The sequence below is a fragment of the Exophiala aquamarina genome (genome assembly GCF_000709125.1).
Source record: "Exophiala aquamarina CBS 119918 chromosome Unknown aczIA-supercont1.13, whole genome shotgun sequence".
In the NCBI taxonomy this organism is placed as follows: Eukaryota; Fungi; Ascomycota; class Eurotiomycetes; order Chaetothyriales; family Herpotrichiellaceae; genus Exophiala; species Exophiala aquamarina.
Window position 1 is genome coordinate 520828 of NW_013550575.1, and position 14261 is coordinate 535088.

General features: G+C 50.0%; 4 protein-coding genes across 4 annotated transcripts; 1 reads left to right on the plus strand and 3 right to left on the minus strand.

Moving 5' to 3' along the window:
• Window positions 1-664: 664 nt before the first annotated feature.
• On the minus strand, window positions 665-2101 carry A1O9_10487 (uncharacterized protein; the record flags this gene model as incomplete). The annotated part of the gene is made up of 1 exon (XM_013400648.1): window positions 665-2101. One exon carries the CDS (start codon window positions 2099-2101, stop codon window positions 665-667), a length of 1437 nt encoding a protein of 478 aa, XP_013256102.1.
• Window positions 2102-2972: 871 nt separating this feature from the next.
• A1O9_10488 (vacuolar protein 8) lies at window positions 2973-4927 on the minus strand (the record flags this gene model as incomplete). The annotated part of the gene is made up of 6 exons (XM_013400649.1): window positions 2973-4054; window positions 4106-4351; window positions 4401-4514; window positions 4572-4692; window positions 4751-4836; window positions 4897-4927. The coding sequence occupies 6 exons, from the start codon at window positions 4925-4927 to the stop codon at window positions 2973-2975; spliced, it is 1680 nt and encodes a 559-aa protein (XP_013256103.1).
• A 3643-nt stretch (window positions 4928-8570) lies between these two features.
• On the minus strand, window positions 8571-9829 carry A1O9_10489 (uncharacterized protein; the record flags this gene model as incomplete). Its single annotated transcript, XM_013400650.1, has 2 exons — window positions 8571-9232; window positions 9337-9829. The coding sequence occupies 2 exons, from the start codon at window positions 9827-9829 to the stop codon at window positions 8571-8573; spliced, it is 1155 nt and encodes a 384-aa protein (XP_013256104.1).
• A 1613-nt stretch (window positions 9830-11442) lies between these two features.
• A1O9_10490 (uncharacterized protein) lies at window positions 11443-13400 on the plus strand (the record flags this gene model as incomplete). Its single annotated transcript, XM_013400651.1, has 4 exons — window positions 11443-11903; window positions 11955-12312; window positions 12374-13007; window positions 13072-13400. The coding sequence occupies 4 exons, from the start codon at window positions 11443-11445 to the stop codon at window positions 13398-13400; spliced, it is 1782 nt and encodes a 593-aa protein (XP_013256105.1).
• Window positions 13401-14261: the final 861 nt, after the last annotated feature.

Here is a 14261-nt window from a genome sequence, read left to right on the forward strand (position 1 = left end):
GTAGCAGCTATGGGCTTATTGGTCCAGTTGCGGAGTCGAGGACGCTGTTGGATCCAGGACGTGGTTGTGAGGACAGTATGATTGTGCGGCTAAGCCGCACCTGCTTGATTAGGGTGTATTGAAGGGATCGTGGATCAGCACATGAGTAAGATGGGTATATAACAAAGTGAGGGAATGTATCGCCAGTCCGGCTCTGCTATTGTTGCTCTCGTACTACCACCTGCTCAAAGTACTCTGGAAACAAAGTCGTCCTATATCCTTCCAGCTGGCCGTAAGATAATACTCGGACACCATACTATAGCTTTCTCACTCCTGAGAACACTTGTTTCGAAAGACAGAACTCGAGACGACCGCCCGATTTCGATCGTCCACACCGACCAGCAATCCTAAGATGTCCGACCTGCCCTATTCCCTCTGGGTGTTCATCATCATCCTCGGAGCAGCCGTGGCGACGGTGATGGGCTACGCGATATGGCGCATAGGATTCAACGGCAATACTTCCCATCAAGGCAATTTCGATGTACCGGACGAGCAGAAGGAATACTTGCGCACCGTCCGGGATATCAACAAAAGAGCGATCATGGCCGGCAATGGTATCCGATACCACTAAGTCCTTCGAGCAAGAAGCTTGTTCCAGTTGAGGTCGATAAAAAGGCGGAAGGACTCAGAGAAAATCGAGGGTCAATGACAAGCTCGTCCTTGACCACCGAAGGTCTTTCTCTTGTCGCCAGCCACAAAGGACAAGGCCGTGAGTGGCTCGGCCGTTGGTGTCTTTGGTGTTGACGACCTCCTGTTGATACAGTCGGTCACATTCTGGAGGAAGATGATCAGCGGGCGAGGTTTGGGCCCAAGCAGATGACTGAGCCTGGAGATGCTCAGCATGGATGGCCCCCGACTCTTCCACCTCAATAGACTTCTCAGCGACCAGTGCCATGGGCTCAGATTTCCATATATTTTCCACCTTTGGGCCGCTACGGAGGAGGAGTAATGCCCTTCTGCGAATCCAGGGATGGCGGCATTTGATTGCGACGAAGTACAAGGATGGAATGACCCGGCTTTCGAGTATGAACACCGGTCGATTCTCTGGCCTCTTGCTCGCGATGACTCTTTCAGCATGTTGGACAATGGACTCAAAGGATGGGAAGAAGCTGTCGAAAGCGGTTTCTAAGGTGCTCAGGCAAACCGACAGCCAGATGAAGTACTGCGCGTAGGCAATGAAGAGAACCGATCTTAGCTCGAGTTCGTCTGGACTACGAATTGCACCAAGACTGCTGGGCGTGTTGGAAAAGGCAACGTGCCACCTGAATAGATCTGCCTGGTGGGATTCTTGTTGTTGTATCAGATCAGACGACGGTAGCCAATCTTTGCCATGCATGTCCTTGATCCTCCCAACATTCTGGATGAAAACTTGACATTCGGTGATCAGGGCGTACAGCTCCTCTCTAGCAGCGGAAGATGCATGGAATGAGCCCGAAGTCGAGTCTAGGGTCAATTTCGGTCGGGGGACAGAGAGACCATGCGACATAGTCTCGTGGCGTAGTATAGCGCGGATCTTATGGTCAATTTCAATTTCAGTTTCAGTTTTTGCCATGCTTGATTGTTCATGATTGTTTGGAGGTGCAAGACCAACCATGCCCACAGCGTGTCGATATAAGACCACCGCTTCAATGACATGATCTTGTAGACATTCGATGCATACATACAGCATGCAAGCAATGACTGCGACCGCAGAGCGTGATTTTTCTAGGGTTAGACGATCTCTAAGGCCAGCGATAGACCACCCATACCAGGTGAGAGCCCTGCGGTGATGCTCGTTCGAGATGGCAGTTGGAGCTCTGGGGCTAGCTGGAATAACAGGAGCCGTAGAATATTGCGGGTACTGAATAAGGCATGACATAGCAATGACCGCATGCCATATCAGAGATTCAGAGTGACTGAGCTGCAGTATTGTCTGATGCCAGAAACTGTCATCGACGATCCGGGTGAAGCCAGGTATGACTTGAGAGACAAAGTATTCAAAAGACCGGGTTTCCTGTCGACTAGCAGAGCCATAGACCCCAAATATGCTCATTGGGTTGGCTTGAGCCAAGGTAGGGGTCATGGGTCTTGAATTTGTTGAATTGGGCCTGTATCCGTCACATCGTCTTCCGGTGCTGAGACATCTTTGGCAGGAAGGTTGCTGTTCATCGCATTTGACCTTTCGAATCTTGCAAGTAATGCATCCACTGGCAGACTTAGCGGTTCCGAGTCGGCCTTTCCTGTGACCTGCTGGTCTCGAGGCCATGCCACCTGTTGTAGAGTGAAAGTCGTCGAATGCTAGAATGCGTTGATAGAAAGAATCGGGTATGGGGTACTCGTAGGTTCGTCCCCTGCCAAGCGAACACGTATATCGATTACTCGACAGTAATCCGTACTCCGTACCTCTTTTCGTCTCCAAACACTGCCCTGAGACTGCGTTATTCCTGGTATATCCAATATAATGTATGTATGAAATGCATTGTTGATTGTGGCCCCTTTCTGGTTGGTCCCTTATATGTATTAGCAGCCGATACAACGACTATAACGATCTGTCATGATTATGCCAATAACGGCTGAGAGGTAGAAGAAGTCCATATTCCTTGAAACGGTGACTTTGCAATCACAATCATACATGCGAGCTTGAAACAATCAGTGAAGGGAGTCCTTGGATTAGGCCTCGCAGCTCCTTTGCCTTTTCGCTCGCCGCCTGCAGTTCCGGTCCAGTCCCAAGTCCCAAGTCCCAAATCCATTTCCATTCCCATGGCTCTCTGCTTCCATGCATACGCTTTCAAATCTTTGGAACAACTCCCCTTAACGCCTTGCTATGACACTGATAGTTCCAATGCGCATACTCCATATGCAATGCGGACTATGCAGCAGTCCGTGCTCAATCTCCTAAGGGGTATATAATAATCTCAATTCTTTGTCGAACAAAACCAATTCTCTTCTGCACTTCAGCCTTCCACAAGAGTCTGCTTCGGTCCTTTCCCAAGCAATTCCAAGGATCTCTGGGCTAATGCAATTACTTCACCTTCACCTTCTTCGCCATCCTCATCATCAGACTCGACATGTTTCTCAGCAATCGTCTTGACCATCTGAATGATGTCTTCGGCCTTGGCGACCAGGCTCACCAGCTTCTTGTCGTCAGACTCCAATAGCTGCAATAGCGTCCAGATTGCAATATGCTGGAAGGTAGGATCGCCACTGGCCAAGAATCGCCTCAAGTAGCCGTGAATGCCACCATTGGGTTCGGACCAATCGCGAATGAAAATTGAATAGTCGCCGACCTTGGAAGACAAATTGCCTAGGGCAGCGGCACTGTTGCCCTGAACTTCCACGCTTTCCGAATCTGTCAATGGGATGAGAACCTCAAAGACTCCCAAGTTCAGGAGATGGGATTTGAGGTCGTCACTCAATGCCAGAACAGCAATGGCAGCTGTCATCTCGGACTGGACACTCAGTGGAACAGAGAGAACCAATTCTTTACACTTTTGCACCGCCCCAGCTTCTAGTACCAGTTGTTTGTTGCGGTCAGAGCTTGCTGCCAAGTTTCGAAGAGTTGAGATGGCGTGACACTGAATCTCTTCATTGTCGGTGGATCCAAGTAACTCCACCAAGGGCTTCAAGAAGCCTGCGTCGATAATAGGGGATTCGTTCAAGGGATGAATGGAGATATTCCGAATGCATGCGACAGCAGATAGAATTAGTGGTAGATATGAAGATTGAAGAAGTCGTAGAAGGGGTTGCAAGCCTCTAGCTCGGACGATCTCCAGCTGGTACTTCTCGTCAGAAGCAAGGTTTCGAAGGGCAAGGGCGGCTTGACATTGGACTTTGGGGGTTCCAGAGTCCATGAGCTGAACCAAGGACTGAACTAGGCGTGACTCGGTCTGGGCAAGCTTCTTTCGATTTGAAGCATCCACAGCAATGTTGCTCAAGGCAGTGGTGCAGTAGTATTGGACGTCCATGTCGGGGGAGGAGAGAAGCTGAACGAGCACTGGAATTGCACCGGCATTGACAAGCTGCTGTCTGTTGTCGTCTGGGAAGCGTGTTAGGAAAGAGCACAATTGGATGTGTCATGAACTCTCACCTGAATGTGTCATGTTGAGTAGTGCGCCGGTAGCATTGCGCTGCACCCGCATGTCTTTTGATTTTGCCAATCGAGTCAAAGGCCCTAGTGCTCCTGAGCGGGCGATTTTGGCCTTGTTATCTTCGTGAGTTGCTAAATTTGTGATACAACCGACAGCATTGCATTGAACTTCGACATTGGGGGACATCATTTGTCGAATCAGGGGAGGGAGTCCGCTGAGTTGGACAATGGCAACTTTGTTCTCGGCTAGCTTAAGGTCAGTGGCCGATGTATGAAATTTGAGGCTTAAGCGTACTGTTGACTGCAAGGTTACCGAGTGCGGCACTTGCGGCTCGCTGGACCTCGATATCTGGATTCTGGAGCAAGAACAAGATGGGCTCGAGTGTATCGCGATCGACTTCTCTTACATCTATGTTGCAACATTAGGACCTGATCTCTCCTGTGGTGTGATTTAAGGATAGCATACCGCGTTCGGTGATCTCAGCGAATGTGAGGCTGGCACTTCTTTGAAGATCGACATTGTCCGAATACACCAGCGTGCTCAAGGCTCGTAGAGGTTCGCCGGAAAAGAAATCTGTCTCGGCACGCTGTGGTGTTGAGGTTAGTAGGTGTGGAGCATGAAAGGAATGAGCATGACCAGCATACATTTTCCAGATATTGCAAAAGATCTGCAACGGCTTCACGCTCACTGTCGGCGAGGGCAGGCTCGTAGAGGTTATCCTTGGGTCGCCCTAAAAAGCCGTGTCATCAGCAGAGGGTTCAGCGGGATAGATATCGTAGAGGCAAGGTACCTTTGCAGCAGGAGGATATAGCATTGCCCATTGATAAGAGCAGGCCCCCAAGGGGACAGAAGAATAGAGATAGGTATGTGAAAGGTGTGGGGGGTGCGTGATGGATGGGAACGCGCTACAGGCGCAGGCTCGGGCGTGATGTAGGCAGAGATGGAATGGGTGATGCTTGGAAGCTCATCTGATGTCGGTGTAAAGAGGGAGGGTAATTCTTGATGCAGCGACGAAGAATGCAGCGGGATCCCAGCTGTGTAAAATTGTAGGATGGGTTGATTGTCGTTGGGTTGATGTTTTGGAGTCGGAGGATGAGAGCTTTGGAGAGATGGTGGTGGTGGTGGTTGGTGGTGGGTGTCAAACTGTGTGCGGGCGATCTGGTGCAGGTTGGTCCAACTGGGAAGGCACGATTCACGATTGTTGACGCAGGGTTCTACCCGCGGCAGGAGCAACACCGGGCGAGCAGGCACAGCGGGAACGACCGATGCCGAAATCTACCAAGAAGGAACCAGACCGCAATGGCTATCACGGGGACAATTCGCCTGTTGGAGTCATTTGCAACGAAGATCCCCGTCGTCGGGAGAGCAGCCTGATCGAAGAGAAAGAGGAATGAATGGTGGTGATGCTGCTTGTGGTGGCACTGATGACAGAGAATCCCAAGCTCTGGGAATCTCGGTCATAGCAACCAATACGCAAGTCACGCAGGTGCGGTTGGGTAGGAGGCGTTGTAGGCGTAGGTCAGGCGCAGGCGTAGGCGGAGGCGAATGCCTCGTGCCACAGGCGGCCCAGGCTGGGGTTTATTCCCATAAGGAGCGGCTGTATTAGCTGTTTAGGCGGAGTTTAGTGCCCCGAAGTACTCGGCACTCCCTGGTAAGTGATGCTCAGTACTTCTGGCTTTCCCCCGCCCGTGAGTGGTAGGAATTGTGTGACAGACAGGAAGTGACAAGTCTGTCATTTGTTTATGCGCCAAGAAAGCAGCTATTTGTGCCAAAATGACGGCGTTTTGTTACTTACTAGTTAGGCTCAAGTGTAATCATGTGATGTACTAGGATCGCTCTATTAGAGCAAATACCCCATGCAGCGCCAAGCCTGTAAATATCAATGTCTTGACGCTCGTCAAATATCCTCTGTCAGTCCTTGGTTGCCATTTGATGGTCATTTGACTAAGGTGACTGACAAACCCGAATCCTACGAGTACGAGTAGGTGCCACCGAGCGGTGTAGCCGCTGGGCGGCTTCTGTGTTAACAGGGATGCTTAGGCAGCAACCGGGAGACCCAGACCAAATTAGGCATCGTCCGGGGGGATGCATTTCTTCTTCTCCCACGTCGCGAAAAGAACATTTATTTGCCTAATGGACATCAACATTCTCACCACTAGTCTTCCATTATCAAGCATCAATTTCTTAAAGGAATAGAATCCTCCATAATCTCATGTGCAGTTCATCTTGAATGAACTTACATTCAAGGAGAGAAAGCCGAGAGCCAAGTGCTGCTACTCGCCGTGGGATCCCCCCAGGACAGAGCTGGTGAGGTGGGATGACTTTCACATGCTTTTAAACGTCATCGGTCACTTCTGCCTCCTGCATTTGTTTTTGTTTTGCCACTGTAGAAGATGTTGTGCCAGGTACCTAATATCCGAAAATAATACCAAAAGCAAAAGAACGCGAACACATATTGTCCAGTGATAAAACAGCTTTTCATTAATTGCGCCCAGTCATAGCAATATGTCTATCTTGCTCAGATCTATTTGGGTATCCGACGCTCTCAAGCGTACTTCGCGAGATATATCTGTTGCCCGTTGCCCGGTGCTAGTACAAAAGTATGGAGTATTAAAAAGAAGATTGGTGAATAGAAGAAAAAAGTCCCACAACCCCATATGCTAATTGATATGATCATGCCGTTGCTGAGCGCGCTTCAAAGGAGATTCGTTTCGTATGCTGATGTCTGACTGTTCCTATCTAGTTGTTGGTCTTGACAGAAGACTTGCGACTGTGGAAGAGTGGTCCCCGCTCGATGATGGGTTGGTAGAATCCCGCGGGTTGAATCAGTTCGTTTTGATCGAAAGGCTTCAGCTGTTCAAGGACGTTCTTGAAGAAGTTCTTGACTTTGTGTGATGATGTAGAGTCACTGCTCCTCGACTCTTGTGAAGTGCGACGAGATGATTCTGCCGACTTCTGGGCCTGGGTGTCGGCCTCCTTGAGGTTATGGAATCCTGCGTAGAGCATATTGAATCGAGGTGACGTGTTTGATTGGGTCGAGTGATGTGAATTGAGGTTGGCGGAAATGTTATAGGAATTGCTTTTTACTTGGTCTTGTTCTGTTGATTGTGATGCAGAATGGGTATGAGGCTCTGGGTGGCACAACCCACCACATTTATATACTCCTTACCTTGGATGAAAATTTCTCAAAAGTTATATTGATCCATGATACAATTCAAGTCCCGCATGTCAACAGTGTCCCAACATCACGCCCTGTTGCATTGAAACATCGCTTGTCATGATGCCACAGTCATGTCCACCAGGGGCCCTGCTGGGCAGCGTACTCCGTCTGAGTAATTGAAGCACCGAGCCGCCAATCAAGGTGCTCGTTGGGGACCGCATGTCTTTCCAGGGCGTGTACGGTTGTCATTAACAGATGGCGTTTGTCAAGGGCGCGTCTGAACCTTCTCTTAGCGGTTGTCGTGTGTCATAGCCAACCACGTTGCAAAATTTTCTCGATTCCTCAGCATCCACCCAGGTGAAAATTCTGCTTAACTAATCCCTCCAATGGCAAAGTCGAGTGGGCCAGTGAGAGGGCGTGGAGAGCGAAAGAACGAGGGCTTGGCTGCCAGGGGGAGATGGGGAGATTGAACCCTTCAAGAAACGTGTACGTCTAGCCGTGTGAGCCCGTGTCCAGCCGTGTTATTTTTACATAAGCTCGTAGTGAATGACGGTTCGCGTGGCGGCTGAGGTTGAGGCATTTCTCGAAATAGTATCTGTGAGAACAAATTGGGTCCACGTGATGTAGTGTTACCACGTGACCCTACGGGCAGATTGCCGACCCATGGCCTTGAACTCGTGAACCCGCGTGAGCCATTGACCGTTGCAATCCCCAAAATAAATTAAATTGCTCAAAGAAATGACTAGAATATCCTACCTCGATAAAGATAGAGCTCAGCTGTGAGACTTCTACACTACCTTACACTTTGGTTTCTCATTTCAGGTCAAAAGGGTCTTCACATCCTGTTGATGCCTCTGCATATCAAAGAACTCGATGGATGTCACCTGACCAGCAGGGGGTAGCCCTTGGACTGGTGGAATTCAGCTTCGCGATATACCTCAACCTGTCAAGCCCATGGCCTTGAACTGCAGCCAGACAAGGTGCATGGCAAGAGTCGGTTTGCAGAATCTGACTCAGTCTAAACACTCCACTCAAAGATGAGTGAGGTGGATGTTGAAGGCTCGGCGAGCCCCTGAGCGCGGTTGGAACATCTTTTCAACGGCACTCCCAGTTGTACACGTGGGAGGATCAAGAAGTCCTTACCATGGCATCTGAGGAGAAGTGGAAGGTCGCATGGGTTCCCCCCAAAAGTAATGGTAATACAGTCACCATAGAATACCCACCAACCAGCCAGCCAACCATGATGCAAATAATGCAAGTAATGCAAGTCTCGTCGAATAATACAGTGGTGGGAAGGAAGGATATCAATACCGTCGCTTTCTGGGGTCGTCATGCCCGTCGCTCTCGTGATGTCGCTTGCGAGAACCATAGTCGTCGTTGCGTCGATCTCCACCTCCACCATATCGGTCCCGGTCGCGGTCTCGATCTCGGTCTCGGTCTCTGTCTCTGTCACGGTCGCGATTCTCATACCCACGATCTCGGCCACCAATTGGATCTCGGTTACTTCCTGTTCCACCGCGATTGTCCCGGCCTCCACCGAAACCACCATTTCTCCGATCTTCGTAACCACCAGCACCACCAGCACCGCCGCCGCCATACCCACCTCTTCCCCCGGGCCCGCTGGGTGCATTAGGAGGCGGTGGCCCGCTTTGGTAACCACCTTGTCGACCACCAAAACCGCCACCTCCTTGGTAGCCGATGCCACCACGTCCGCCAAAGCCGCCTCTGTCGCCGCGGAAGCCACCACGGAAACCACCACCACGCCCGCCAAAGCCACCTCGGAAGTTGCCTTGAAATCCAGGAGCGCCGAATATAGGCTTCGCAGGAGCTTGCCTAGTGTACCCGCGGCCGCCTAAGCCACCTCCAAATCGTCTTGGCCTCCATCCAGGTACCATGCGGCCTCGTTCTACGTCAACCACGACTCTTCGATCTTTGATGCGCAGGCCCTCTGTTTCCTTGTAGGCAGCTAAAGATAATCATAGAACTCTGTGTTAGTTTTCTCCATCTTACCATGTAAAATGCACGAGGGGAGGATTTCAAAGGGGTAGGGGTTTGCATAGGAATCATTACCTCTCATGTCCTTTTCGCGCTCGTAGACAACAAAAGCGTATCCCCTGTGCGCCTTTTTGCCTTTTTGAGGTTGGGTTTCGTCTTTGACTATTCTGATTCTTTCAATCGGGCCAAACCTGCCGAACTCTCGCTCAAGGTCTGATTCTTTAGCATCATAACTTAGTCGTCCAACAAACAAGGTCTTTACGGCATCGCCCTTGATCTTGGGGTCATCAGCTGGCTTGTACAGAGGAAAATCCTCCTTTTGAATCTCTAGCTGACGATGCTTCTTCTCTAGTCGCAATCTGTCGCGCTTTTGAAGCCAAGACTCGGTCGGCGTGTAGTCATCGGTGTCCTTGAATTCCTGGAGCTGCGGCAGGAAAGCGGCTATGCCAGAGAGCTGGGATTTTGAGACAGCTTTCTCCTCCGGAGCTGAGTCTTGGGGAGGAATATAGCGAAGGGGTGGTCGTGGCTGAAAAAGGGCGAGGAGCTGGGGAGGGAGCTTGTCCGTCATCTTTGCTTCGCGATGCTTGTAGAATGGAGGATCTTATTGATGATTATCATCGACACGTAATAAGGCAAGTCAACGATCAAGCAACCATGACTGCGGTCCTGCTGAACGGACTTGATGATGCAAGTGATTGAAATCGAACGATTCCCAAGGTCACGGGTCGCAATTCACCCAGGCTTGGCATTTCCCCTGACCAGAGCAAGATTACATAAGCCGCCATCATGGGCTCCTTTTGGATGCTTTTCCAATTCCACCGCAGTTCCTCCTACTTGGTTGCTTCACCACTGCCATGTGACCATGACCTCAATCTATCACGATGAGACCCGTTCACCAAGATAGCCTTAAGGGACATTGAACACAATTCAAGAGGCCGTAGTGGGGCTTTGTTGGCAGGTAAGCTCCTGAACTATTGTCATACGTCGTTCCGAAGCTCTTGAATCATTTACTAGCAAGTAAATAACCATAAATAAAGGAAAGATGCTCGAGGCGATCAAGAATCCAAGCGTGAGGCCCATTTGAAGGAAATATCAATGTGGCTTGATCCTGAAATCGATTGATCGATCGATGATGTGGTCATTAAGCAAGCCAGGGGTAGCCAACAAGACCAGCAACGCGATGTTTGGAGCGAATAGCGGTACTTTTTGAGGATTGCAACATTACCAACCCCAGGTGAAAGGGCGATCAAGCTAAAGTCGTAATAGTTCAGGTGCAAAGCCCAAGGATAGATATGCACAAATCCACCATACAATGCTCAAATGGCAACATCGCGGAGGTATCTTGGACTCTTTCCATTGAAGCTGCTCCAGGAGGCCGCCTCTGGAATCCGTGATACACTATCACCTCGGGGATCAATTACCAGCGACTGGGTAGTCCTAATCAAGGAAGCAGTCAGCCTTGCATCTGCTGAAATGATAAAAAGCAGTGCTCAGGAACGAAAGATCGTCCAGGCATCCTCGAATACGCGAGATATGAGTGGCAGCTCACATCGAAATGTGGGACAGCAGGCATGGCGATCATGAGCTGCAGAATAAACTGCTAGGTTTATCGCACCACCATTGTAGCCAGATGTGGCGTTTCCCGCGTGCTCAGCCACAAACTCCATTTCACCCAAGACGTATTCGTATATCGTCTTACACAATCACCTAGCCGGCAATTTCTCAAATGCGATCGACATGGGTATCCTACCGAACGCCTTCGAAAATGCCTTGAGGAGTGCCTGTCTGCCTCGCGCCTACACTGACGTAACAGGGACGGAACTATCATTGCCATGCTCCGGCTAAAACACCCCGAGATCTGTAAACGACGTATTCTCCAGCCAATCAGCGCCAACTCGTGTTCGCAAAATCATCCAAAACGGTGTCGACATCTGCATGTTATGGAGCCGTGCTGTCGGCTGCACTGTCTCCACACTGAGCTGTGCTGGATGCATGGCCTAGCATAAACGAATATCTGGCTATCATTTTTCAGCACTTCAGCAGATGATAGATTGGTTGGTGTGGCTCGAGGTCAGAAAACCCGCGCTTGGTATCTTATGTATATGCAGCGGAGTCCTCCAAGCTGGGGATGGCAACTATGTTTTGTCCCTCGCTATCATGCAACACATGAGCTTTACCACCATGAACTCCACATCTTTCAGAAGAACCCTCTTCGCCATGCTGATTTTTCGGCTTGGCCTTGCTATTGCCGATTCGTACTGCAAGCCAACTCCAGGCTCACCAGACTGGCCGTCTCAGTCTGACTGGCAAGCGTTGAACGACTCCATCTCTGGCCGACTGATTGCGCCTGTTCCTCCGGGACTGGTCTGTCAACCACAGAGTCCCGCTTTTAACAACCAGAGCTGCCAATCTCTGTACAGCCAATGGAGCAATTCCACTTTCCATGCGCAGAACCCATTTACCTCTGATTACAATGATGACACGTGCCTGCCTGATGCTCGAGCACCTTGTTCGGCGGCAGGGTACCCTGCTTATGTCGTCAATGCCACAAACGCGAAGCATGTGCAAGAAGGTGTCAAGTTCGCGCATAAGACAGGAGTTAGACTCATCGTGAAGGGCACCGGGCATGATTTCCCTGGGAGGTTAGAATCCCTTGTTTGCCTTCGCAATTTTGTTATTTAACATGGAGCTAGATCTGCAGGTCAAGATGCGATTTCAGTGTACACACACAATATTCGTGGGATTCAAGTCGACCACGATGATGAACGGGCCAAAAAAGCTGGGGGCGCCGCCTCAGTCAAGATCGCTGCTGGAACACAGATGGGTGAGCTATATGCGGTCGCGGCTGAAAACAACATTACTATTGTTGGAGGAGCAGATCTTAATGTCGGCATTGGTGGCTGGGTCACTGGCGCTGGTCATAGCCCTATCAGCGCTAAATACGGTCTCGGGGCAGATCAAGTCATCGAGATGGAAGTTGTCACCGCCAATGGGACTTTACTGACCGTCAATGAAACCTCATATCCAGGCCTCTATTGGGCCATGAGAGGTGTAAGTGCTTCCCGTGTGGAACACCGGTAGCGCAATAGTTTAGGCTAATCTGTTCGATTAGGGTGGTGGATCTACCTTCGGTATTCTCATCTCCGTAACTGTCCGGGCGTTCCCAAGCCTCCCAGGCAGTATCTATGGATTCTACTACAACACAACGGCGAACAGTGAGACTTTCTGGGATCTAGCAACCTTCTTCCACCGTCAACTGCCAAATATTTCTGATAGCGGAGCAATGGGCTATTACTTCTTGACTCCAGATACAGGAGAGGACGAGCCTGATCCAGCAATTCGAGGGAAACTCTTTGGGATATGGCTGTTGCCTGAACAATCAGCGCAAGAGGCTAACGCCACGATGACACCCTTTGAAACTGCGATTCGTAAGGAATCATCCGCCTGGCCAGATCCGGTACATTCCTATGTTACCTTGGATGAGTTCTCCGATTTTAGCACCTTCTGGCAGTTCAATCAACCAGGCACCGTTGGCTTTCCTGGTCGTCTTGGTTCTCGACTGCTTGGTCGAGATGCTCTTTCCATTGAACCAGAGCGCCTAAAGCAAGCCTTGAAGAACAGCACCTTGATCCCTCAGTTTTCTATCCTAGGCCATGTTGTCGCTGGTGACGGGGTCAAAAATTCAGATATTATAGGTGGGAATAACTCTGTCCTTCCTGCATGGCGTGATGCCATCACTCATTTAGGTAGGTGATCTCCAATGCATGCCTCTGGGCGTGCACCTAGAGTGATAGTGCTGACTTTTAACAGTTCTTCCGAGATCATGGCCATATCTAAACGAAACTGCAAAAGAGGAGATGACGACAGTGCTCCGTGAAATCGAGCTCGAAGCCCTTCGCCAGATTTCTCCGGACTCAGGGGCTTACGTGAACGAAGCTGATCCAACGGAGCCGAATTGGCGACAGACATTTTGGGGTGCCAATTACCCCAGACTCCTCGAGCTAAAAGACTATTGGGATCCCACCGGAGTGTTCTGGTGCGTGCCCTGTGTTGGTCACGGCCGTTGGAATGTGACGAGTGACTTTGGCGTCGAAGGTGCCATAGGTCAGACCCCTGGGAAGATTTGTCGGACTTCATGAGGCTCATTGCTAGGCGTCTGGGTGTGGCGTATGGCGTCCACAGGATAATGGGCCGTGTTATTGTTGACGCGCCTGAAAGCATTGGCAAATACGCAAAGGAACTTGCCTATGTTATAATCAAGGTCCCAGGGTTATATGAAGGTATCGGACGGTTTTGTGCACACTAATAGACATACTTGACTCATGTATACTTTGCTTGCTGTTCAGGCTATTTCCTCAACCATATTCGACTGAAAATGGTGAGACCCACCCTGAACAGTGAACGCTTCATCACCAACCTTCCAAATTGATGCCTATACTACTTAGGCATATTGTCAGCAAATTAATAATCTCGACAACCTCATCATGAAGTACAATGATCCATTTATAATCATAGAACAACTGACATTACATCCTAGGAAGTGAACACTGAAAGGAGGCCTGTCGCTTTTGCCAATGACTTTTCCAGCTCGGAGTATTCTTCACATAGATCCGACATTCCAATTAAGTCATGTTTAATATGAGATGAAGCTTCCAGGGCATACAAAGCATTTACTTTGTCAAATCACCTCTTTCTCCCTCGCTCCAGACTGGATGTGGCTGTCAAGATGTGGGTCCCTGCCCTCCGCCAAGAGTCTTTTATATGCCGTTTGGGGCATAGCTGGCCAGTCTCGCAAGGCTACCAACCGTGTTAGCCCCATTGGGGCAATAATACACGAACAAAGTTTCTCTGAAGGACCATTTAAAGGGTCGCGGAAGGATATTAATCCGAGATTATGGTTGTTGAGGGCGCGGAACATACAAAGAGTGTAGAGCTCGCACTTACAAAATCCGACGAGTCAACATAGCTACATCGGTCCTAGATCGAGCACTCTGTCATAT